This window comes from Pleuronectes platessa, chromosome 13, assembly GCF_947347685.1.
Source record: "Pleuronectes platessa chromosome 13, fPlePla1.1, whole genome shotgun sequence".
Taxonomy (NCBI): domain Eukaryota; kingdom Metazoa; phylum Chordata; class Actinopteri; order Pleuronectiformes; family Pleuronectidae; genus Pleuronectes; species Pleuronectes platessa.
In genome coordinates, this window is record NC_070638.1 from 7,143,261 (window position 1) to 7,168,512 (window position 25,252).

General features: G+C 42.3%; 1 protein-coding gene across 1 annotated transcript in view; it reads left to right on the forward strand.

Moving 5' to 3' along the window:
- The window catches only part of pde1cb (phosphodiesterase 1C, calmodulin-dependent b), a 69,991-nt gene extending 50,167 nt beyond the window's left edge, over window positions 1–19,824 (forward strand). The window contains exons 5-19 of the mRNA XM_053438953.1: window positions 2,108–2,221; window positions 3,132–3,314; window positions 5,184–5,250; window positions 5,824–5,940; window positions 6,376–6,516; window positions 8,683–8,783; window positions 9,343–9,471; window positions 9,815–9,916; window positions 13,213–13,333; window positions 14,758–14,839; window positions 15,347–15,467; window positions 17,156–17,331; window positions 17,500–17,733; window positions 18,475–18,537; window positions 18,720–19,824. Of these exons, the coding sequence (XP_053294928.1) occupies window positions 2,108–2,221; window positions 3,132–3,314; window positions 5,184–5,250; window positions 5,824–5,940; window positions 6,376–6,516; window positions 8,683–8,783; window positions 9,343–9,471; window positions 9,815–9,916; window positions 13,213–13,333; window positions 14,758–14,839; window positions 15,347–15,467; window positions 17,156–17,331; window positions 17,500–17,733; window positions 18,475–18,537; window positions 18,720–18,739 (1,771 nt within the window). The 3' untranslated portion in view covers window positions 18,740–19,824. The remainder of the gene's footprint in view (window positions 1–2,107; window positions 2,222–3,131; window positions 3,315–5,183; window positions 5,251–5,823; window positions 5,941–6,375; window positions 6,517–8,682; window positions 8,784–9,342; window positions 9,472–9,814; window positions 9,917–13,212; window positions 13,334–14,757; window positions 14,840–15,346; window positions 15,468–17,155; window positions 17,332–17,499; window positions 17,734–18,474; window positions 18,538–18,719) is intronic.
- Window positions 19,825–25,252: the final 5,428 nt, after the last annotated feature.

Genomic DNA, 25,252 nt, shown 5'->3' on the forward strand with positions numbered 1-25,252 from the left:
CTTCTGTGCTGTCCACATTAAGGCCTCAGTCACAACTTTGGCCATTAGAATAAATGCGATCATGTTTTTATCGAGACCTCTTTGCCTCCACCAGTTGAATAGAAACGTTTTGGATCCTCCACTTGTCAGAATTGCCGCTTCTGTCAGGGAATGTAATCAATGAGAGCACCTGAAACCTTCTACTCTCCCACCTCTCTGCTTAATAATTCAGCATCCAGCATAGCCTCTGTGGGCATTGACTGTGAAAGGGAGCGCATGACCTCCAGCTCAGCAGCAGGTGGTATTCTGCTCGGGGGTTGCACTGTGCACAAATTGATGATAACTTGCTTTTTCTCTTTTGAGCTATTTCGGTCGGTCCTTTGCTATATGGCTATGGTGAATGTGAAGAAAGAAAAATTACTGAAGGCATGAATCTATACCCACAAGCATATTAACATTGAGGAAATATAACACAGGGAATAGAGTGCTTTATTTATTTAATGCTAAATCACTCAAATGTTCAATTTATTGAGTATGACTGAATAAATGTGCACCACAATGAATGCAAAAATGTTCACGGCAAACATATATTAATATCTGCAAATGTTTCAAGTGTCCTTCACAAAACCAGCAGCTATTTGTAAATGCCACCGTGAAAGTGATAACATTTTTATAAAGCCTTTAACTGTCTTTAGAAATGCTCACGATTTACAAACATTGAATCTGAACCAGTCGGGTGACGCTGACCCGCACGCAGGCTATAAATACAATGAGATGTCAAAGTTCACATAGCAGGAGAATCTGGAACTGTTATATCAAATGTATGTTACAATTTTAATAGAAGACACATACAAACGAGTGAAGAGTCTGCAGAAATTGAAGGTGGCAGATTTTAAAATCTTTGAAATCAGTGATGACTTCATTCCTATTAAGTGTCCCATTAGTGCTCGAGCAGGACACCAGAGCTCCGGAGCTGGAATTCAACCACTAGTAATGTTATTAATCACACCTGTTGGGCGGCTGTGGCTGAGGGGTAGACCGGTCGTCCTCCATCCTGAAGGTCGGCAGTTCGATCCCCAGTCTTCCCCATCTGCATGCCGAAGTGTACTTGGGCAAGATGCTGAACCCCGAATTGCCCCTCATAGAACAACAAAGTGCTGCTAATAGATGCACTGTATGAATGTGTGTGTGTTTGGGTGAATCTAAAACTGTACTGTAAAGAGCTTTGAGTTGTCATCAAGACTAGAGAAGCTCTATACAAAACCATTTACCATTTACCTGTGGTTGACAGACTGTTTCCTATAGGAACGGCCGATACAGGAGAATCTGACATCAATCAACCGAACGCTCTTATTGGAGCTTAAATGAACTAAAAGGAAAACATATATGTGTGTAGCTTCTTTTAAAGCAATCAGGCATTAATATAATATATTTCATCTAATTTATTTACAAGGACAACATTTATTAGTCTGGCAGATTTTCAACTGAGATGTTTTGAAACATAAACTCACCAGTATCCACTATTCATCACTTGTAACCATGCATGTAACACAAAGCAACAAGCAATACGGTTTACAACACATGTGCAGACATGCAGAGCAGCAATACAACATGAATGAAGTATGAAATACAATATTGAGCTACATAATATGTTAAAAGATGCAGTAACATGTTAGTAAAATGATTACATCATACATCTGACACCTAATCCACGCAGCACAGCTGTAGACAATAGAGGGTAGATGCCACTCTGCAGACAAAGAACTGGTAAATTGGACAAGTAAACATCACGTCTAACCAGCAATAATAAGAATACAAAAATTATACCAACTTTTCAGTGCACACACATTTTTTGAATATTGTGAAAATTTTAGTTTTCTGGTTTTATGCTGCTCCTCACTTCCTCACGTCTTGATTTATCTCTTCATTTAATTGTATGTTTGTGTGTTGTTGTCTCACTTTGTAATTAAGCCTGAGAGGACAAGTTTTAGTTTTTTTTTTTCAATCTCACCTCGTGCAGCAGAAACCCAGACCAGATTAATTGAATATCAGCTGCAATTATTTCATCATGTCGAGATGGCAGGGCAGTAATTGCATTCGTCAACTGACCGTTGAATCCCTGTTTTAGATTAAGATGTCTGGTGAAGCAGTTGGAGAGAGGAGAGGCTTCCCTCGCAGACCTCAAGAAAAACCTGGAGTATGCGGCGGCGGTGCTGGAATCCGTTTACGTCGAGGAGACGAGGTAAGAACACAAACAAGACAGAAGCTCTCTGCAGTGTATTAACCAGGTCCATTCACTGAGGACAACAGAACAGCACTGATGAAGGCCAGACTCTGGATAATGGATGACTGTCATTAGTGTGGCAATTGACCTGTGTCGTAATTCTTTGTTTCATTTCAAACATTTGATGTGAGCTCTTCTACACACTGCGGCTGCAATTACTTACATTGATCATTCATATTGTGACTGAGTATAAATATAAATATCTTCTCTCATTTGGTGTTTGGTGGAAAACGCTGTCTAACACGTGGGTACTCATCAAACCATTGAGTTTTTGCCTTTAACTTGTCACACTATATATATACTGTGTAACAGGGTTTTTGATTTTGTGGCTGATGATTCAATGTCAATAGATGGATTCAGGTCCAGCGTATGAATAGGCTTATGGAATTATGTAAGCCTGTCGTCATCGAGATCTCGCCAGATTAGGGCCAGCGGTGGCATGACCACTCCAGGACGCAGGATGATGAACTCTCCGGTGCAGAATCCATGTAGCGCCACGATTATCAGTGTGATGTGAATGCTTTTCTCTTTGCCATAAGAACATGTATTCAGTTCAGTGGGTGGAGACCAACAGGCTTTGCTCTTTATCCCTCGTACATGTCAACACAACAGGATGGCTGTGGAGAATTATATCACGTAGTTGGATTTGAATCATGCTGTTTCAAGAGGCCTGGGATGTTTTGATGTTACATAAGAGGTGTTATTATTTTGCGGACAGCTCCGGGTTTTAAGTTTGATCCCCTATGAAAGTAGACCTGGTGTAAACTATAAATATGTTAGTAAGCCTGTGATCTTTTTTCCTTTCCTTGATTTCTTTTCCATTTGTTTCTGTCCTGTTTCCACTCTCTCCCTTGTCCCTTGTGTTCAGACGCTTGGTGGACACAGAGGATGAGCTCAGCGACATCCAGTCGGAGTCGGTGCCCTCAGAAGTGCGGGACTGGCTGGCCTCCACCTTCACTCGCCAGATGGGCCTGATGCTGCGGCGCAGTGAAGAGAAGCCGCGCTTCCGCAGCATCGTCCACGCCGTCCAGGCCGGAATATTTGTTGAGAGGTGTGTGTGATGCACAAGAGCACAGACCTCACTGGCAAGCAGTTAGAAGTCAAACAGATTATCACCTTTATATTTCCTTCTCTGAGGCTGCCGGTCTGTCATTGATCAAAACAAACCAGAGTAGCCAGGAGCAACTTAAAGCAATTCTATCAACAGATTTAGTTTGGTGTTGCATAAGAAATGGACATTCACCCTGCCCTTGTGGGTTTTGGGGCTTTTGCTGCACGTACACTTTACATTACTGACATTTTTCTAGCTTTTGATGAATTTCAGTTTTATGTGAACATTTTTAAATACGTTGGGGCTTGAAAAGGGCTTGATTTAGATCATCCATCATACATTATATCTGCATTATATACCCTAATATATATTATTAACTTTAATACATTTTGCCATGTAAAAATTCAAGGTTATTGTTGATTGGATTTGCATACATATTAATACAAAAATTGTTGCAGCTTAAGAAATGGGGGAAATATTTCAAAATTCCAAGCCCCACGTCTCATTTAAAAAACAAGGCTTCGGCCCTTTTAAAAGTTCAGACTGCTGCAAATATATCTGCATGACTCATTCACCTGAGTCGACCATATATCATTACGGCCTTGGCAAGCCTGGCTAAGCACAATCATTTACAGAGTTACATCAGCTCCCTCTCCGAGCCTGTGCTTTATCACACACTAACATGCATTTGTTGCTGTAATCAGGGGCAAAGCCAGACTCCTAGCACAGGGAGGGCAGAGCCTCCTCACAGGCCCCCTCTGATGAAGTCCTTTTAATATTAACAATGGTAGATAATGCCTACATATAGGCAAACATGCAATGAAACCACTTTGTTAGACAAATATAGTTCTGATAATGAAAAGGGGTTGTTTCAGCACCAAGGACAGAGCATGACTTTTGACAGTTCAGCACCACGGCAGATAGACAGCGACAGTCACATAAACATAAAGTATCAGTTTACAGCACCACAACATTCAGACAGAGAATTGATAACGACTATATGGCAGAGATTCTAATACAAAGTTCACTGTGTACGACAACACAGGCAGTGACACAGACACAGCCTGAGATACAGTACATGTACAAGAAACATCAAAATAACAAAACTTCTTAGTATTAACTTTATATAAAAAGTACACTCAACAGTTTATGTCATGATGGGTTTTAATGCACCTGATTTTTATTTTGTCTTAATTGTACTGCCTATTGCTATATAAAATTAAAAAAAACACACAGTAGTTAATGTTAAAGTTATATTGTAACCTGTCACTCAGGCTGTGACAGTGATTCAGGGACAGACTCATCATTAGCCTCCATGTGCCCCTACTGAGCCTGGGGCAGTAACAATCTGTGCCACTAGGGTCGCTCTGAATGTTTTCTGAATTTAAAAAGAAGATTAACTGGAAAAGAGGAAGAAAAAGAGTGAAAATTTAACGATGGCCAGTTGATATTTAGATGCATTTTTGGAAACTATTTCAAGACATTTAGTTTCTAAATGAAAATACTCATCCCAAAAATGTTTTGCAATGTTTAGCAATGAACACGACCTTCCAGATAATTCTAAATGCTTCACTAAGTCTCTTGGGGAATTACTCAGCCTGTTTTTGCATTTGTGATTAAATTAATCTACATTTCAATCCCTTGTTTTTAATAAAGCTTTAAACATTTAGCATGTGACAAAAATACAGACTTTTCCTAATGTACCCGTCTTTTAAAAAACAGAGTCACACTGTGTGTTGTGTTGGTTTGAAGGTTATAGTGAGTCTTGGTGGGGAAGCTTCCAGGCTGTGCTTTGGGACCGGAGTTGTAACCTCTGGTGTTTACACTCAGCGGTGCGTTTCATTTGATGTTTTTATCTCATCCGAACAGGATGTACCGACGTACCTCCAATATGGTGGGACTCAGCTACCCCCCTTCTGTCATATCTGTGCTTAAGGTATTAACATGTGCACACACTCTTGAGCAGAAGCAAGCAGATAGGCAAAAACCACTTTAAGCGCACAAAGACACACACACACACACACGCACACAATAACTGATCTGTGATGGGACATAATTTCCATAAGGCCCTGGTGGCATTGCTCCCTTCACTTGTTGTTTTGGGTCTATTACATATTGATATGTTCATCTGAGTCTCCTTCAGTTAGTACAGGGTGACCTTCCTTATCTGTGAAGGTTGTTGGGACTGTTTACAACCTGAATTAAATACCTGTAGACAAAACTCAGGGCTGAAAATATGTACTGAAAACTGTGTATTTGGATAATATTTGGATTTACAGTAATAACTGATTAACTGTGTGTTTAACCAAATAGTTCAGATGGAAGTATGTGTCAAAGAGTATCAGATGAAAAACCAGGTTCAACTAGCATGTTTGTTTTTGTTGTTATGCAATTTAAATGGAAAAATCACAACCACATATAGAGTTTTTTCGTAACTTCATTGTTTTGCAACTTATATTGTCTAAGAAGAAATATGTAATTGTGTTATTTTTTTCTCTCCCCTGCACAGAATGTTGACAAGTGGTCGTTTGACGTTTTCGCTCTAAATGAGGCCAGCGGGGATCACGCACTTAAATTCATATTCTACGAGTTACTCACAAGATACGACCTCATTAGCCGTTTCAAGGTAAAGTCACGAGGATGATAAAGCGCCACGGTCACTGTGGTACTTGTGTTCATGTCATTAAAATAAGGAGAAACTGAAAATATGTAGTAAGGACGATGACCCTGCACCAGGTCTGATTTAATGGAAGTCAGATAACTCACCTCACCTTCTCTCTCAAGAGTTTGGACGATGCATTGACAATGACAACCCAAGGGGAGGTTGATCATATTTAATCTCATCCTGGTGAAGCTCATTTACCACAAAACACTCGAAGGTCCAGCATCTGAGGGAAAACTACCAGTCCTGAGCTAGGGTTAGATTGTGACCTGGAGCGGCTTAAATAATGATCCTTGATTTAATGACATCAAATTCAGATTCCCAGGAAGTGAAATGACATGTGGTCCTTGTTCAAATCTGCTTGTAGAGCTCATTTGCTGTTCATTTGTCCTTCATCAGATCCCAATCTCCGCAGTGGTGTCATTCGTGGAGGCCCTGGAAGTGGGATACAGCAAGCATAAAAACCCCTACCACAACCTGATGCACGCCGCTGACGTCACGCAGACTGTACACTACTTGCTACTCAAGACTGGCATGGTGGTGAGTGCTGCAGGAACACATTAGACGACACATTGTTGTCAGCATCCACTCTACAGAAACCAGTGGAAGAGGCTTTTTTAGTTCCGAGAAAAGAAGCTCACTGAGTTGAAGCTTAGTCTGTGGAATCATGGGGATCTTATCCACGTGCTACTGCAGAACATCTCTGTCAGCTGATGTGTGCGAGCCTGACTGCAGCGTTACCCGACATGCAGCTTCTCAACATGACTTCCTTTTTGCTTTGGAAAAACACAAAATACTCTATCGTAAAAATCAAAAACACACGAGACACCAGAGAAAACAACACAACTAAATCCCAGTTTTGCTCAGAGCAGGTTTTTCAACGTCAACCCACATCTGTCAACATGTCACACATGTTAACAGTCACTCGCTCAACATTTGAAATCAAATATTTTCTGTTGCTGCGACATTGCTTCATTCCTACCCTTTGTATTTCATTTTGTTTTTGTTCTCCTTTATTCTGCTGACCTATATTTCACAGCTTTGCTCCGAAGTGGCTTTAGGGAAGTTATGATGCTGCATTTATTCAAAAACAAAAAACAAAAGAACCTGCTGAGTCCAAAGTCCCCAGCCAGCCGAGCAGCCGGCCGCCCCCGTTCCCAGTGTTTTTATTTCATCACTGTAATAAGGTGGCTGCGACAGCTGTCGACATGGTGTGTTTCTTTGGCCAGAGCCTCCTGAAGTAAACCACATTACAGGCACAACCACAGACTCCTGGGAGAGCTGCGGAATAAGATCTATCATTTTGCAGCTCCTCCAGACTCCATTAAATCAACGATCAACAGGTCGTCCATAAAGAAGGCCTGTGAGGAAACTGGGGGAGGGATCGGGCATCTTGCGCCCATCACCCTGTTCTTAACGAGTCTGCCATCCCCCACTGTTGATTAGTCACCAGTATCGACTGAGCTAAATCCCCACTCTGTGGACGTGAGTGCACTCAGAACGAGCTCATCTCAGAGGAAAATGCCCACTCACAGGTGTGAGGATGCTGCTGACATCACATGTATACAAGCATTCATTTCTCTATGTTGAGCATGTTGACGTATGAAGTACCAGGTAGTTTCACAGCTTCTTTTCTAACAATTAAAGAATTAAAGAGCATCTGTCGTTTAGTGCCCTGAACTTACATTTAAATTTGTTTTAATCTTTTGGCTCTATTTGGTTTTTGAGGCACTCGATTAAAAAGAGCTATGCAAATTAAGTTTAATCTATCAGCAGAATATTAGCCAAAAGGCAAAACCTGGTTCCAATGTTCTTTGTCGAACTGGTGTAAACTGGTTTTTAACCATTAGTTAGTAAAAATCTGCATCAGCATGTCTTTGTAGTCAAACAAATCCGTGAACAATCATGAAACATATTAGATTCATAAATAGTTGTTGCCCTTTATGTATTTTTTCATCAAACTTGCTGTCAGAACATTTTCCAAAAATATTAAAGCTATATCTTCAACAGTCTCTGATGACTTTCACATTAAAATCTGCTAGCACCTGAAAAGGTTTAAACCGAAATAGGTCACTATGAAGGGATTCGTTATCGTACTTGTGACAGCATTAACTTATAGTGCGTCTGACTTTTTCATTTATCTTTGGTAACAGTGACAAATCCAACAGAGACGTGAGAGGGAGAGAAGACGGACGAGTGTTGAAGCGACAGTTTAGAAAGTGATTCTCAGTCGAGCTCGTCTTATCTAAAGTTTCCCTTCTGATTCTCTGACCTTCCCTCCGTCTCCTCCTCCCCATTTGTTTCCTCTCATCCCCGACGGTAATGTGTTTCTCGTCCCAAATCCTCTCCCTCCTCATCCTCTATATCACTTTTTCACCCCCACATCTTCATGGCATGATGAACCATTTCCTGCGTTCCCCCCCTTTTTTTCCATTCACTGGCTTCTCATCTCTCTCCTGTGATTTCTGGCCATTCTTTTCTCTTGTCTCCATTACTTTCCGTTCCCTCTTTGCCATCAATGTCTCTGTCTTTTCCATCTCATTGCCTCCCCCTCCTCAACACCCTTCTCTCTTCTCCATGCTCCTCTTTATATCCTTCCCCTTATCTTCAACTTGCCATTGCTCCCCCCCCCCCCCCCTCTCCCTCCCCTCCCCTCCCCTCCCCCTCTCCCTCCCCTCCCCTCCCCTCCTCTATCTCTGCCTGCAGCATTGGTTGACTGAGCTGGAGATCTTTGCCATGATCTTTGCGGCGGCAGTGCACGACTACGAGCACACGGGGACCACAAACAACTTCCACATTCAGACAAGGTAATGGATCATAAAATCTAAAATGCATGGCACTGACTCAGCCGATCAATGTTTTCATTTACAGCATGGGGGCTTTATATTCACACTGAGATCGCCTGCGGTGCAGTAATGAGGCCGGGACAGGACCAGAGTCCATATGAACTCATAACCTCCTGCAGAAAAGAAATATAAACTCTTCTCAGGGACACAAACTTGACATTGTCCTTGATAAGAGCTTGAAAAGACAAAGAAAGATAACTTAATGGGTCATAAATATTATTGTATTTTGTAATTAAAGAAGTTTATAACCTATTTATTTTTCCTCCTTATAATTTAATATTGAAACGTTATTTTTGCATTTTGCTGGAACTTGCTAGCTGCAAAATGAAATAAATGAAAATTACCCAATGAACCAACTCAATGAGGAAAATACACACAAACCTGATCATGTTTATAATTAAGTGAAACATTTGACTGATAACAAATAGGAGGTATTAATATCCAGTGGTCTGTTCTTGCCTGTGATGGTTTAAGGCTGTCATCCCAATATGAACCGGAGCTTTCATCTTTTGACGGACAGGTCGGACACAGCCATCCTCTATAACGACCGCGCGGTGTTGGAGAGTCACCACGTCAGCGCAGCGTACCGCCTCCTGCAGGACGACGATGAGATGAACATCCTCTACAACCTGTCCAAGGACGACTGGAGGTCAGAGAGACACGTGCTTGAGCCGATGAAAGAGCTTAGAGACAGTAGAAGGGACATAAAGAGAAATCACACAAAACAATGTATAAATCAACTCTTATGTTTCAACGATAAGAAACGTTGGAGTCAAAATCTGGAAATTTGAAAACTGAGGTATTATGTGTGATATTAAATTAAAGGAGACACAGTCAGTCTGATGTTCCTGGTGTAAGACGGGACTTGTCATTCACCTTGGCGACTTCCAAAATGAGTTGGCTTCCATCATCTGTTGGTTTGACAGTTCGTCATACAACACAGGGCTCATGTTTTTCCACTTCTTTGTTTTCTCTCCTCTGTTTTCATCCAGAGAGCTGCGGGCTCTGGTGGTGGAGATGGTGCTGGCTACAGATATGTCCTGTCATTTCCAGCAGGTGAAGGCCATGAAGAACTTCCTACAACAACCTGAGGGGTCAGTTGTCTTCTCCCCCGCTGCGGTTTCCACTCGCTGCCCGTCACCCCAGCACTTTAAATCTCCATTAACCCTGCAATCAGCTGCTGTTTACCAACCGCCCACTGTTTACAACCCAATTAACCCTGCCCTGAAGAGTGCACTGAAGAAACACCATAAATATTCATGTTCCCTATTGGCAGATCATTATGTTTTTTCCCTGAGAAAATCGGAAATCTGGTCAAGCACAGGCAATATTAGAAGAAATCAAAAATGAGAAAGGGTTGGCAGACGCTAAAAAAGCCTTAAGTTATTTGTAAAAGCATTTTTTCAAGTGGAGGAGCGAGGGAAAGCTGGAATGGCACTCGGAGTGCACACGTCTGCCAAGACCCAACAGTCTCCAAATGAAAACACATTTAAATTCACTAGATCCAGATTTTCATTTGGATCCGGACTCAATTGCACAGACTCGTAAATATCAGTCACGTAATCATACTTGATTTCTTTAAATTCATCACCCGCAAATATGTCTCTGAGAAATCCATTAAATTATTGACAGACACGTTATCGCTCCATGTTAAAGAAAGTGAAAAATAAGTCCTGGATTCGATAGTTCTCTCTCTCGAGTCAGGATCCACCGCTCTGCAAAATGTCTGCGTAACTTGTGTGTATTTCTGCTAACTATCAAATACACAAACTCTCCTTGGTGGAAGCATACAAGCATTTGATGTTGTGTAGAGCTGCAAAAATCTGTTACATATATAAACGGATACTATTGCCAAAACACCCTGGTCAGCTTGTTTAGCCTCTTAATCTATTCTACTTTTTAAGAACAATTTTTACTAAATGTTTGTTATTCATAACTATATACTTTACAGTTTACTTGGATGATGTATTGCCTCTCATAAGATTTATTTTTCCCTGAGTGGAAACAGGACCGTTCAGAAGTTTGAAGTAGTCCTCAAGCGTCATGTTGTACTTTGAAATACTGTATAGAGAGGAGTGGCTGGTGATACGGCTCAGTGAGCTGGAGGACTGCTTGGGAGCTTTAGGGTTGTGGGCTTGATCCCTATGAGGTGCATTAAATTTTGAAATCCTGTATTCGAAGGAAAGTCAAAAATTTCTAAGAAACCCGGCTCGAGAGTCTGTGAGAGAATTCTGCTGGAGTTCTGTGTCCTGTGTCAGTTCAGTATATTGCATTTTTGAGTTCCAGCGCCTGAAGTAAACATCCTTAGACTCTATAGGAAGTAAGAGTCAGTTGTCTGACCTCACGTCTCGTGGGGGGGGAGGACTGGAAGGGTTTGAGGTTGTGAGTTTGATCCTTATGAGGCTCAGTGAATTTTTAAAGTCCAACCACCGAAAGCGAAAAAACTGAAATAACCCCGTCCTCCTGCATTATGGAGAAGCTCCTGGTGGCGCGGAGGGTTTGTTTGTGACTGTGAGGCGTCAGTCTGCAGTTTCAGATTGAACGGCAGGAGAGAGAAGTACGAGGTTACTGTATGTTGAGAAAGAAGCTCAGTTAAACGTGTTTATACAGAAAGTACAATCAGTATGTGCACTGCGGCTCTGCACCACCTGCCGACTGCAGAAGGTGACTGATGGTGAGTTTGTAATGACCTGGAGGTCCACTGCTGGAAAGCTACGCAGGAAAACACACGCACACACCCCCCCCCTCTCCCCCCTCCCACCACACACACACACACACACACGCCCGTGCACACATTATTGAGAGATTGCTCTCTGCCGGAAGCTCTAATGCTGAACAGACTCTAATGTCAAGTAATTTAAACCAGTGTGCCGCCGGCCTGCTTACTGTGCACTTTAAGATCCAATCTGCCACAAATGGAATTGTAGGAAATCGGAGCCTCTCACCTTTGGTTAACCTTGCGCTGCGTGTTCTCATCCGTGCGCCTGTTTTCCATATCGCTGTGTGTGTGTGTGTGTCCGGTCACGCGTCAGGCCATTGCACACCATATACCTCGATGTGGTTATCAGGTCGTCTCTCAGACACCAGCAGATGTGTGATGAGCTGAGATGATGCATTTTCACACTGTTTCAGAGTAGAAAACCGATTAGTCTAATGAAGGCAGTGGGATGGAAAAAGAGCCCCCCCCCCCCCCCCCCTCCCTCTCAATTTCTGTTTGGATGGACATGTAGGTTGTTGCTATTTGGGTTCATGTTTTCATACGCATGCTGATAATTGATATCTATGCTGTCAGGGGCGGTTCCAGTGGCAAGGTCAGGGGGGCCCATGCCCCAGCTGGGATCTGATTGGTGCCTGAAGTGCCCCTGTGCGATCAGTATTTTTTTTTACATTTTTTTTTTTTTTAAACAAACAAGTTATCTCCTATTAATGCTAACAACGAATAGGACAAATTGTTAAGAATGTTTTATTTCAATATTTAAAATGCAATGTTGTGTGGCTTTGGTCAAAGCTACAGAGCTAACAGTAAACAAGGAGATGACTTAAATGTGTAAATTACTGCATCAGTAACTGTGCATGGATGTTGGACATAATTGGCCCCTCTGTGTAAATTTTACATTGTAAATTGTAAGCGGCCCAGATATAGAAACATCCTCGATCCGCCACTGCACACTGTCACTACTTTGCATGCGTCATCAGTTTTATGATTTGAGTGCCTCTGCAGGGAATCTGTGCGATCACAACAGGTATTAACCCTGACGTTCTAAAACAACTTGTTTAATTTTAAACTGAATGCGCTGAAACACACACTGGCTGAAGAACAAAACGTGTGTAGCTGCCCCAACATGTCAAGTCGTGACTGTATCAACAGTCACTTCCCTCCTTCCCAATTCCCTCCTCTCTGACTTCATTATTTACGCTGCTCTTGCACAGAAAGTCAATTTTTGGTGGATAGATTGCTGCAGAGACATTTACAGCTGGGCCACATTTTTCCCATTCTTTTTCTTTACGACCGACCGTTCTGTCGTCAGGGACACTCGGTACCTTGAGAGTTTCCTTTTATCTTTTTCCTATTGGTATTTCTTTCAGTGGCCGTGTCCCTGATTTGTCTGGAAAGTCTGTTTTCTGATGTAGCTTTTACCGGAACATCGACTCCTCAGACATCGAGAGATTGTTCCTTCCAGATAGATGTGCTTTCAACTCAATCATCTGCCATTAGACACAAATCATCTTGTTTTGATGAACTTTCAAATAAAACAGCTGCTCCAGTCTTAATGTAGATGACATTAACAAAACTTCAGTGGACAGAACCAAGCAAAAACTGCAGCAAATGTTACAACAATCTCTGGTGGACTTGAGTTTTAAATGTTTTGTATCTACTCTGTGTTTTTAGCATTGACAAGCCCAAAGCCCTTTCCCTGCTGCTGCACACCGCAGACATCAGCCACCCGGCCAAAAGATGGGACCTCCACCATCGTTGGACCACCTCCCTCCTGGAGGAGTTCTTCAGACAGGTGAGTGGACGTACGGGACAGGTCACAGAGAAGTGCATGGACGGCTGATCCAGTGTATGTGTGTGTGAGAGCTTCTGATGTATGTAGATAGAACATGCTTTTCACATGATACATACACGCAGCTGAAACATGCAGTATTATATTTAATACGTTATACTGCCCATGCTTTGAGCTCTGTTTTAAAAAAACTGACACTAGTATTTCAGCAGTTCCTGTTTGCAACATATATGAAATGATCCTTGCAGATAACTTCTTTGATTCTGGAGAAAACTTGAAATTGTTATGATACAAATTCTGGAGCTTTAAGTTGCCTTTTCTATAATTACTATGCTGGATGTTTCATCCCAATAAACATTGCAAAGAAAATAAAGTCTTAAAAATATGCATGTTATGGTTGCATTTTCAGTTTTGCCTCAGTAATCCAGCTGAGAATGGAATCTTGGAATTGATGGTTTAATTTGCTTGAAAACTGGTGAAACAGATTCCCAGAGAGACACTTTTGTGAAAACAGAGAACATGTGAAGCTGAATAATGAAAGATGGCACCCGTCTCTACAAGTGTCCAAATAAACCAGACCATTGAGCGCTGGAGCCCTCGAGCGCGACAGTCGAGTGAAACGGCTGAAAAGAAAAACAGACATCATTCATGTCGTCGACAAACCTCATCACACGGTCCATTCACAAGCCTTCTTCTTCTGAACACTCCAAGAAATGTGCGTAGGATCGTCAGGTTTCTTTCATTCAGCGATAAAGTAACACCGAGAATGAAATGATGATGGTATTGGTGATTAAAGATTGTTCTCATGTGGCACTTTGGCATAAATCTACCCCCCAGAGCAGTTTAAATCAGTAAGACATGTCTAATCAAGTCTAATTACAGACACTCTGCTCTCATCACAAATGATGCCATTGAAGATTAAAATGTAGAACATTGACTCTTTGATAAAACAATGCATTTGACCCTAAATAATACTGTGTGATGGCAACTGTCAGGCAGGAAGGAAAGATGTAAAACTGCTGCCACATTGCTTCAATATCGTCCATTATTAATCCACATTGTTCTCATTATCAGTCTGATTGTTATTGTGGCTGCTCTCACAAGCCCTTTGTCTCTGGGGACGTGGATGGCTGATAAATAGCGTCTGTGAAGAACATTGCCTCGCTCACGACTCCACATCTCATCTGTTTGTGACAAATCAGAAGAGAAAATGAAACACATTTGTGACCCAAAAGCACTTGAGGCGGGAGTCGGGGCCAATCCGAAGCCTGTTGATAGAAGAGTGTGAGCGTATGGCGAATGTATGGTGGTGTTGTGTGAGCGGATAGTGTAAGTGTGTATTTTAGGGGTGAGTGCATGGACTGTGTGTGTGTGTGTGTGTGTGTTGTTTTCAGACACAGAGAATGATTTGGACGTTTTATTTCTAGGGGGACAAAGAATCAGACCTCGGGCTCCCGTTCTCACCGCTCTGCGACCGAAAGTCAACAATGGTGGCGCAGTCCCAGATCGGTGAGTGGCCTCTCCCACATGAACACAAACACAAAACCTGTGCATGATGGTTGCAGATGTACAGGATTTCTGCCTAAGCACCAGCTGACACCACGCATCGAAGGCCACAGCAGGGAGGCCAATTGGTGGAGGCGTGTGTTAGAAAGTGGTATTTTACAGAGTGAAAAACACATATTGACGTATTTTTTGTTTGGATCTGCACCAGAAATTACAATCATAAATATCAGTCTGCTTAACACGCCTGGTTTTCAAGAAGATCCATGAATTATTCTCTGAGATATCAATGAAAATGTTGCACTTGTTGTTTTACATGTTCTTTTTTACCTCCTAACCCTTTCCTCCACAGAATTTATGGAAATCAGTTGTGTAGTTTTTGTGTATTCCTGCTAACTAGCAAACAAACAAACACAGACGGAAACACAAGCTCCTTGGCCAAAGGTAGTAAGGAATATAGAAAATAAATAAATTGACGCTGTGCTCTGAATCTGTCAATATCTCCGTCACCAGGGTTCATCGACTTCATCGTGGTGCCCACCTTCACCGTGCTGACGGACATGATGGAGCGCATCGTCACTCCGCTCATCGACGAGGCCTCCCACTCCGGTCTCGCCGGCTTCCGCCGATCAAGGTGAGCTGCAGCGCGTCCTCCTCCTGCTGCATACAAACTGTGATAATGTGGATGAGTCAATGGAAGTGAGTTAAATCCTTTTAATAAACCAGTCCCGTTAATCAAGGATGTTTTTTTCTGCCCTTCACCTCTGAAACCTTCTGAGGAACCACACGCTCGATGACGTGATTGAAGCTCGACAGCTCCTCCGCAATCGCAGCATATCTAATGAAAGTATTAAAAACCAGCAGATGAGTCTCCCATGAGTAATCCATTCCTGTGCGTGTAAATCTCTCCACCTTTCATCAGGCAGAGCCACACACCTTGAAATTGATATTTTAGAGATGCTAGACAAGTTCGCCTCACCATCCCTGATCAGGAGTGGGCGTGCACACCCGATCGGCATACACAACAGCCTCTCCAGATACGAGGGGAACTGATTTTGGCACCTCAGGCTTCATTGATTGGCTCAATACTCTTGCTTCAGCCACCTACTAAATGAAGTGCGTTCCGAGGTTCGCTCTGAATAAGAAAGCAACCCTGCTCTTGTGCTTAAACTACTCAGAGAGCAAGCACCTGAAAAGTTTTTTGGGTTTCCTAGTTGTTTAAATGTCACTTTCTCGCAAAGCCGGATGATGAAAGTGGTATTTGGGGAGTCGGGCTCTGTATCTTCCGTCGCACCTGCATGTCAATATAAGCCTCTCCCCCCCCCCCCCCCCCCCAACAGGCGTCATTAGCATCGCTCAGCGGGCCTCCAGTCACAGCTATCCACGTGGAAATCTCCGATAGTGTTGCCGTGCAGTCTCCTTGTCTGTACCCACACACCTGGGTGCTCACGGGTTTTCCTGTGACTGCTTCTCCGCAGCGTTTATAGCTGTTTCCAATCATCTGCAGCCGTGACCGCTCGCTCTTCCTGCCTCTGTTTATCCTCCAGTCTTTCTTTTTTTTTTCTTCCTCTTTCAAATTGCCTCTGAATCCGTCAGCTTGTACGTTTTTTTTTTTATATCTGAAAAACGATTGGATGGATACCTATGAAGTTTTGTGCAGACATTCGTTGCACTCAGACACTGTGCTGCTTGAAGTGCTTCGGTGATCTTCTGAATTACCCTGGAGCGACAGCATGAAGTTGAAATGTGTTGTTTCAAGAGAAATGTTGTGACGGCTTTTGGAGGCTTGAACATCTCTAACATGAAGGATTGGAGTAACGCTGTTGTTGATGCCTTATCCCAGCAATTTAGTGTCGCACTTTTATAAAGACCTCACCAGAAACATATTGAAGAAAGAGTCCCTAGCATCGGTCACACTAAACCATACCACAACATGTATTTTAGTTGATCTTAACAATAATTATTGAAAAATGTGTGAATGAATCTTATTAACCCCTGAAAAGGACATTATTTAACTGTTCTCAGAGGCTGAGTCAAGCACTGGACAAGTAAACTGAATGCCATGTGTTCATCTAGCGCCATCATCTGGTCAAAAAGAGAATTTGTCCATTACCTGCAGAAACAATGAAACATGCATTGACATGATCATGCTAACATCCTACACTGAAATGTTGAACATGCTCATTACTGGTTAGACATCAGCACATTTCCGCCTGTTAGCCAGTTAGCATGCTGACCTCAGCATGTAGCTCAAAGCTCCACCTCACTGAGCTGCCAGCTTCACTCTAAACTCTCTTCTTCCCCTGGTTCTGCTCCGTCCAGTCTGAACAGTCTCAGCTCGGAGGAGGTCAAACGGCAGAGTGTGAAGAGCTTGGGCTCCGACAGCAGCTCGTCAGGCCAGAGCTCTCTGCTGACGCTGGACATGAAGAACTTCAAGGCCCTGTGGAATGAAGAGGTTTATCAGAACAGAGAGAGGTGGAAAACGCAGGCCACTAAAGGTACTGTTCACACACACAAGTTCTCAAAGTACAAACTAAGGGCTGCACCAAAGAGTCCAGGTCCTGGTGCAAACCAGTGTCAGCATGATACATAGCTCCACTGGTCCGAGGGGGTGAGACCACACACTGATGCACGCTAACCTGCCATCACACTCTTTGTGACCTCAGAGGCGGAGGAGAGGGCTAAAAAAGAGGAGGAGGAGCAAGCTCAGCAGGAGGACACTATGGAGCCCCAGGAGGGACAAACGGAACCAGAGCAGCCTGAACCAAAGGAGGACCAAGTGGAGGGGGAGGCGGCCGAGTCGGCAGAGGTCAGCACACCGCCGGACGGTAACACGGGGGAAACAGAGGAGGGAGATCAGGCCGAGGGCGCCACACACAAGAGTCCGTCTCTGCACAACGGTAGATTCCTTTACCTGTGTCAACCCAAACTAAGAGACGTGATGTGTATCTGTGGTGAATGTTCATCCACATCTCACCACACTGTCCCAAACCCTTTTATCAACACAACAGTGGATAGTTGTGTTGTCTCCCTTTTTCTTGAACCTAGTTTCTTTCATTCAGAGATTCTCCACCAGGTGTAACTGTCATGTGTTTACAAAAGTAGCAAGAGGAGTTGCAAATAATAACGGTTTCCATTCATGAATATCTTTTGTTTTGTTTTGCTACTAATCAATTAATACTTTTTTCTGGTCTTTTAATTTTGTAAAGCCAAAGATGAAAAGTGGAAATGTCTTGTTTTGTCCTGTCAACAGTTTAAAATCCAAAGATACATAATTGTATTCGTCAAATCCTCAGAATCTGAGAATTATTTTGTGATTTCTAGTTTAAAACTTTATTAGAAATGTTCCTATCATCAGAATAGACCGTTTTTCCCTTCTGTTGAACAGATTTATTATCAATTAAATTAATTTTGTGAATGAAAATTGTTTGAAAATATTGGATTTTACCATTTCTCATTTATTTCAGTAGGTTATTTTGAATTCTTGGGTTCCCCACTGGAAATTAAAATAACATTTGGTTTGTTAACTAGTTGACTGATCCGGTTCCTGGTCAGTGGCGTGTAAAAGGTTATTTATGATCGAGGATGATTTCAGGATTTCACCCGCCTGCGTCTGACAAAGACTCTTTTGACTTTTTCAGGAGAGTTGTCTGAAGGAGCAGAATCCACAGAGGATGAAGAAAATAAAAACAAAAGTGTCGATGGTGAGTCTTTCTCTGCAGCTCATGACCATTGACGTTTTTTATTGGACTTAAAAAGTGAAACAGAAGTTTCCTTCCCTTGTATGTTGAAAATGTTGAAGTTATCATATTAATCATAGGAAATATGTGGATTTCTCTACGTCAGCCTCTTCTTTTTGTCTCTAAATATAATATTTGTCTCAAAGCAGAGGTAGCGATGGACTAGTCGAGCTGTAGATAATCAACAGCATCACCGGACCCTGAACCTGTTCTTCTCACTCGACTGGGGGGAGCTCGCCCAGACCCACTTCAGAGGGAAGGCCATCAGTTGGACTGTGTCGCCCTCTTCAGGGCTTCAAGAAACTCACACCTTCACTTCCATTTTTGTGTCCTAATGACGACTAGTTTTGACTTTTCCTGTGTTTACACTCCAACGCTCTTGTATGCAGAGTCTTTGGCTCCGCCCGTGTGCATGATTCCTCCCTCTCTGCTCATCGATGAAGACGATACAGAAGATTCAATGATCTTAAAGTGATGAGGGGGATTGAGAGGAGCCTTTTTAAAAGACTGACACTGAAAACGTTTTTTAGTTTGCCAATCTTTTACCCAACACATCCACAGACATGTAGCCATCGTACAAATCTCACTTTTTACTCTATTTGTCTCTCTCTGCACTCCTTTGTTAGATTCAAGCATCACACAGTAAAAGCTGGTTTATTTAGAAACAAAGTATGTTACAGTCATTTGTTTTTCGTCCTTTCAAATTAAAACAGAAGTGCTTTTTATTGTGGAAAATGCAGGATAAATGCACATGAAAAGGGACTTTTACAGCTGCCACACAGAATGTAAACTGTCTGGGTTTGTGTTTAGTACAATGGGGTTAAATTAACGAACCTACTCTATAGAGAAATATTGTCCTTTATAGGATTTCCTGCTGGGAGTCTCACCCGATCGAGAGACTACGGCAAAAACCTTTTCACCACCAGCTGTGTCTCATTTTTCCTCTTCACACGTTTACTTTCTCAGTGCTTTCATCAGACGATGTGCGTTTGTGTTCCATGCAGTCAGGTTCCCTTTTGTTTTTGTGTGTCCTTGTCGTCTGCACTGTAAATATGTTTGTACATGTATGAATCTGAGAATCAGTAGAAATCCTACGATTCTACAATCCCAAAATCCAGATTGTTTTTGGATGTAATGTAAAGATATTGTAGTGGAAAATATTCGAATGCAACCCTTTGCATTTCAGACATATCACACATTCAAATGCATTGAAGATATTTTTTAATATTTAAAATCTTTTTGTTTACCTTTCTTTGTTGTTACATTTGTTCTGCATTTGTCCTTCATGAATCCTGCACTAGATGTGTGTTATATCCTCACTGTGTGTGTGTGTGTGCGTGTGTGTCATCTCTTCCTGCAATCACTTCTTGTTCTCGATGCCTTCTTACGTGTATTGAAGCTGTAGCAACACATCAGCGTCGCCGCTGAATTAGAATAAAAAGTCTCAGACATGTTTCTGGTTTTCGTTTCGCGGCACAGTTAAGTCACGGCAGCTCCACATCCTATCGTTGGTGTAATGTTGAATGGACTTGTGTTTACAGTGTGCTCGTGCACCTATTAGCCGGCTCGACCCATCAGGCTTCTCGTGACGCATCCGACGCTGAGTACAAACTGTATCTGCTTCTTGGTCGTTTGCCAGGTTTTTAAAGGCTTGTAATGTTGTGTATAGAAGATGCAAATATTGCTTACTGTGCATATGTAACATATTGAACCCCCCCCCCCCCCCCCCCCCCGCAGCTCCGCTTCAGCTTATGTTATAAACCTAATACACGGAAGTGGAAGAAGCAAATCGGGGCAGTATTTGCATAAATTATAGGTGTGTTTCCCCTAAAATTGTGCACTTTTATTTTGAAATTCCCTAAATGAACAGTGCCAGGACCCCGTTCCTGGCATATTATTTTTAAGTATACAGTACACGTGTCTACTGCTACACATTCTAATATGTATAATATGTATCGGGTTCAAAAAGGGTAAACAATTTAACACCTGAAACTTTGTATAAAACTATAGGAACCAACAAATTATTTTTTAACCTCTTTGTTTTAATACACACTCCCCATTTTTATATTCTAACAGGAACACTAGTACCATGCTGGGATAAAGCAGTTTGTCATGCGATGCTACTTTCTACCTAAAATATACAGTCGGTGGTTAGCAGGCCAGCTGGCTGAATGTGTGCCTCTACGTGTACTCTCCGTTCCACAACTGTAGAAAAACAAACTTTTAGTGATGTCGTTGGAATCTGTGCTGATCCAGGAACAGTCCAACAATCTAGTTAATATCGTCTTTCATTACTACACACTAAAGGAGTGTTGTGTAAACACTTATTTTAGACACTGTTGGAAAATCTGTTTGTAAAGTCACGCTTTGATGTTGCAGAAGTATAGTATTTATAATGGTATATTTCATGGTATATTTCTTTTCTCTTTCATTTAGGAACAATCTGTTTTTCCGCTGTTTTGTGCTCGATAGCGTTGTGTTGTTTGTTTGTTTGTTTTTGTTCTACTGGACTGTTTTTCTCCCATTTTGGACTCGAAAGACGCAAATGTGAAAAAGTCTTCGACATGTAACTTCTTTCTCTTTTTTCATTTTGTCTCTACTCTGTGTATCTGTTCGATGTCTTTGGCTCCACCAGCTACGAACTCAGAAACATTCATAGTGGGTCAAAGGTCCCAACTGAGTTACTATCATAGAAAATTACAATTTATCGTAATAGAACAAAAACTAAACTTAGTGCATCCTCACAACAGCCTGTGTGACGCTTGGTAAAGCAGCGTCTCCTGTACCAAGGGACCAACACGTGTACAGTCTCGTGGTTTGCTTTCACTTGCTGCTGTGACGGCCGACTGTGTGAATATTTAGCAGGAGTTAATACCGACCGTAATCAGAGACATAGCTGTATTTAAGACTTCTAAACGTGGTGTTTTGTAACGGTTACTATGGAACACATTCTTTGTTGTTTGTTTCTTGCTTTGTTTCCTCGTTTAGTCTGAATTAATCTCTGATCTCAAACTGTTCTACTCACTGAGGTTAGATGGATGTAAAGCCTCTGTGTGTGTGTGAGAGAGAACGAGTGGTGTGTGTGTGTTTGAGTGTGTGTATGAGAGAGCGAGTGAGTGTGTTTGAGAGAGCGAGAGAGAGACCGAGTGTGTGTGTGTGAGAGAGAGAGAGCGAGTGTGAGAGACAGAGTGTGTGTGTGTGTGGAACTGCTTAAAAATTACTCAATGTGCATTTCTGATCTCCTCACTGTGATCTGCTCTATCGATGAGTGTGTGTGTGTGTGTGTGTGTGTGTGTGTGTGTGTGTGTTTGTGTGTGAGAGAGAGAGAGTGTGATACAGTGGACTGCATGAAGCTGGGTAAAAAAATTTCACCACCAACAAAATTGGAAAAAAAAACAAACAGATTTTTAAACACCAAGTTCTCACATTTTGTCAAAATTACAAACGTGTCCACTGACCAGCAGAGTGGAGGAACACACAAATACAAAACCTGAGGGTGGACGGGAGTGAGCCACCTCAGGTTTACCTTCTATTCTCCGTAAGACAGAGTGAATCCGAGTGAGTGGGTATTTGTGTGTGCATGTGTGTGCATGCATGCGTGTGTGTCACTGTCCTATGCCGGCCAGGCGGCCGCGTGTGCCACCATGCTCTGTGACTGCACAGTCGTATCAATAAATCCGGACTCAAAGGGCTCAGATCATGTCTGCCTGTCTTCATTTCTACAGCAACACAGCTCACCTGCTCACATTAGAGGGGAACTTCAGCAGCTTCACATACAGATCCATGTAAATGTCATGGGAAGAACGGCTCAGTGTGGGATAATAGTTGAATAATGTCTCCTGTGGCTTTTTAAAGCAGAAGAAAATAACCAGTTTACATAGACTAAACATTTTAACACAAACTCAATTTGTAGTCAACAAAATGTCAGAAATGACAAACATCTTCATGGGCTCTTCTCTCGGAACCCTGCTCCAACATGTGGATCTCAGCAACTACAAGGTCTTTATCAATAATCTTGGTGTAGGTCAGACTTTTATTAAAAAATGCTGCTGAGGTGAAAGTATCAGTAAAGACAATACTGAGAAATTCAAGATAGAGCAGAATTTTTATTTTCCACACAGGATCAGGAGACATCACATTTTTCAATAGAAGAAAATAACTATTTGTAAAGCACTTATCTAAACAAGGTAACAAAGTGCAACATCTAGGCAGAAATGAATGAATAAAAGGTATTAAGCTCAATTATAGGCACTAAATCATGACATGTTAAGGTCGAGATCTTAAAATTGAATAGAGAAACCCAACAGTTCCCACAGATGATGTCATCAAATGTCTCCCCTGAAGACAAGTTGGATAAAAGGGTTGTGATAATTTATTATACCTCTATGTCTCTCTGTGTATAGCTCTTGGCCACTGGACTTATTCAGATGTCCATCCATGAAAAAAATCTCAAAATCACATCTCATTCGATTCAAAAACTTTCCAGATAAGTATTTTATGTAGATTAAAAACATATCACACGTCTTTTAACCAGTATATTGACAAACTAAATACTGGATTGACAGCTTAAGGCCCAAATATAGATTTTTTTTAATGTTTGATGGTTCTTTTTAGATTTACAAAGAAATCATAAATCTCTGAAGAGCACTAAAGTCATTATGTCTATAATAATAACCTGTATTGTATTTTAAAATGAAGTAAAAGCTATATCCAACAGAATGTCTCATGCATTCATCCCTAACAAGTCCCACAGTCGGATATAATCCACTAGATGTCTCTGTTAGACTTCATTTTCCTCCGGAGCTGCGGCAGCATCACTCTGAGCCTCCGAGGCCCCGGGGCCACTAAAAGTGATCAATGGACTCGATGTACACCATGTCACCCTCCTAAGACCGTCAGCGTACAGCTCTTTATCCGCCATATAAGCAACTCCACAAACATTAGACACAGAACGCATTTGGATCTGGAGTAGCATGCATATTCATGGGGCAGGTTGATGGAGCTGGTGGAGGGATGTGTATGAGTTCTCAGCACCGCGCTGAGTGCTGGAGCAGAAGGCGAATGTTAATTCAATTATACGGCAGCTGTTCCTTGGTGCCCATGGCCACTGTGTTTGCACTAGAACAGAAATCTTGTATTAGGTCCCTCGCCATAAAAGACCATTGCCAGGCATGAGAATGGGGACTGCCTGTAACCAAAAGCCATCAACAGTATTTTAAAGGGCGTTTAATGCTTATTTTGGGGCTCGATTGAGGGATTTGATGCGGCTACAGAGTGAGATTTGTGTTTTTTTTTTTTATTATTGGCTCACTGTTGATTTACTGAACTTTAGTTTCTGGTCATCACTCTGGTAAATAGTGGATCTGCTCGGAAGTCAAACGTGGAAATGAAGTTTCTTTTGCTGTATTAACTCCAGGCGAGTCTGCTCGGATCGGCACATATGTGTGTCCTGTGGTGGTTCCATCGTTTTGCCACGAAAGAGTCTGATTTACAGACTCATAAACTCCATCTCTTACTTTGTGCGACTCTTCTCCTGGTTATCAGTTTGTACATTAACACATGGATTCGGAGCCCAAGAAAAACAACATGTGCATATGCAGTTTGTCTGTGCAGTGTGTGTTGGTATTTGTGCTCCACCCCACCTCCTGTCCCAGGCTTGGGCTGAGCTCCAGTGCTACTTGATGAGGAAGAGGAGGGGGAGGAGGAGGGTTGAGGAGGAGGACGAGGACGAGGAGGTGGGAGTGATGGCATCCGCTGCCCCTGTCCCTTCATTACCTGGCTCCCTGAGACTCACTCTGTAATTTAATCACATGGCCACTGGCGGGAACTGCTACTCTGACGCTTCCTGGACCTGCTAATGAGTTTGCTTTCCCTCATCAAAAGGAAAATAGCAACACCTGTGGGAGGAAACACTCGGCAGCCCACATATTTATATGTATATTATATTTATATATATGTATCTATACAAATTATTTTCCTGTTAACATGCCGACGAAGTGCAGAGGCCATGAAGGCAGCAAAGCCAATAAAGTATAATGTATAAGTTTCACGAACGCAAAGATATTCAGTTTGTTGTCACACAAGAGAAAAAGCTGTCAAATGTCTCATTTAACATCTTGGAACAAAGGAAATCGTTTACTGTTTGTCTGGAAGATTAAATCAAACAGTGAATCTGTGGTTCACTAATTGATTCATATTTTTTGAGATCTAAAGCAAAGATCAAAATACAGTCTGACGCTCTGACATTGTTGTGTGAATAACCTTCTGGGAATCCATCCTCTTAAGTTAACCAGAAGTGACAGCATGTTCTGCCACTTAATGCCACTTAACTACACACGTGCACATCATGCAGCGTGTAAAGTAGACATTACACATCAAGCTGTTTAATAAAAATGAAACCCCCGTCTATACTGGAAAGAGCACAGAGCTCCATTTAGAAGTGACTGATGGAGAGCCCAGAATCAAAGGCCCCTGTGGCACAAGCTGCTCGCGTGTCCGGGAATCAGCCCAACTCTTAAAGAGCCAAGCTTCCCTCATCTTGACTCGGGGCTGACCCCCGAACAGGAGGAAGCTTCTTCTGCTGGCAGCCAAGTGGTTCACTTCCTGGAAGCCTGTCAGGTGAGGAGTCGAGGCTGCCAACTGTAACCACCTCGGGGGGGCATGGGGGGCAGGGCAGACC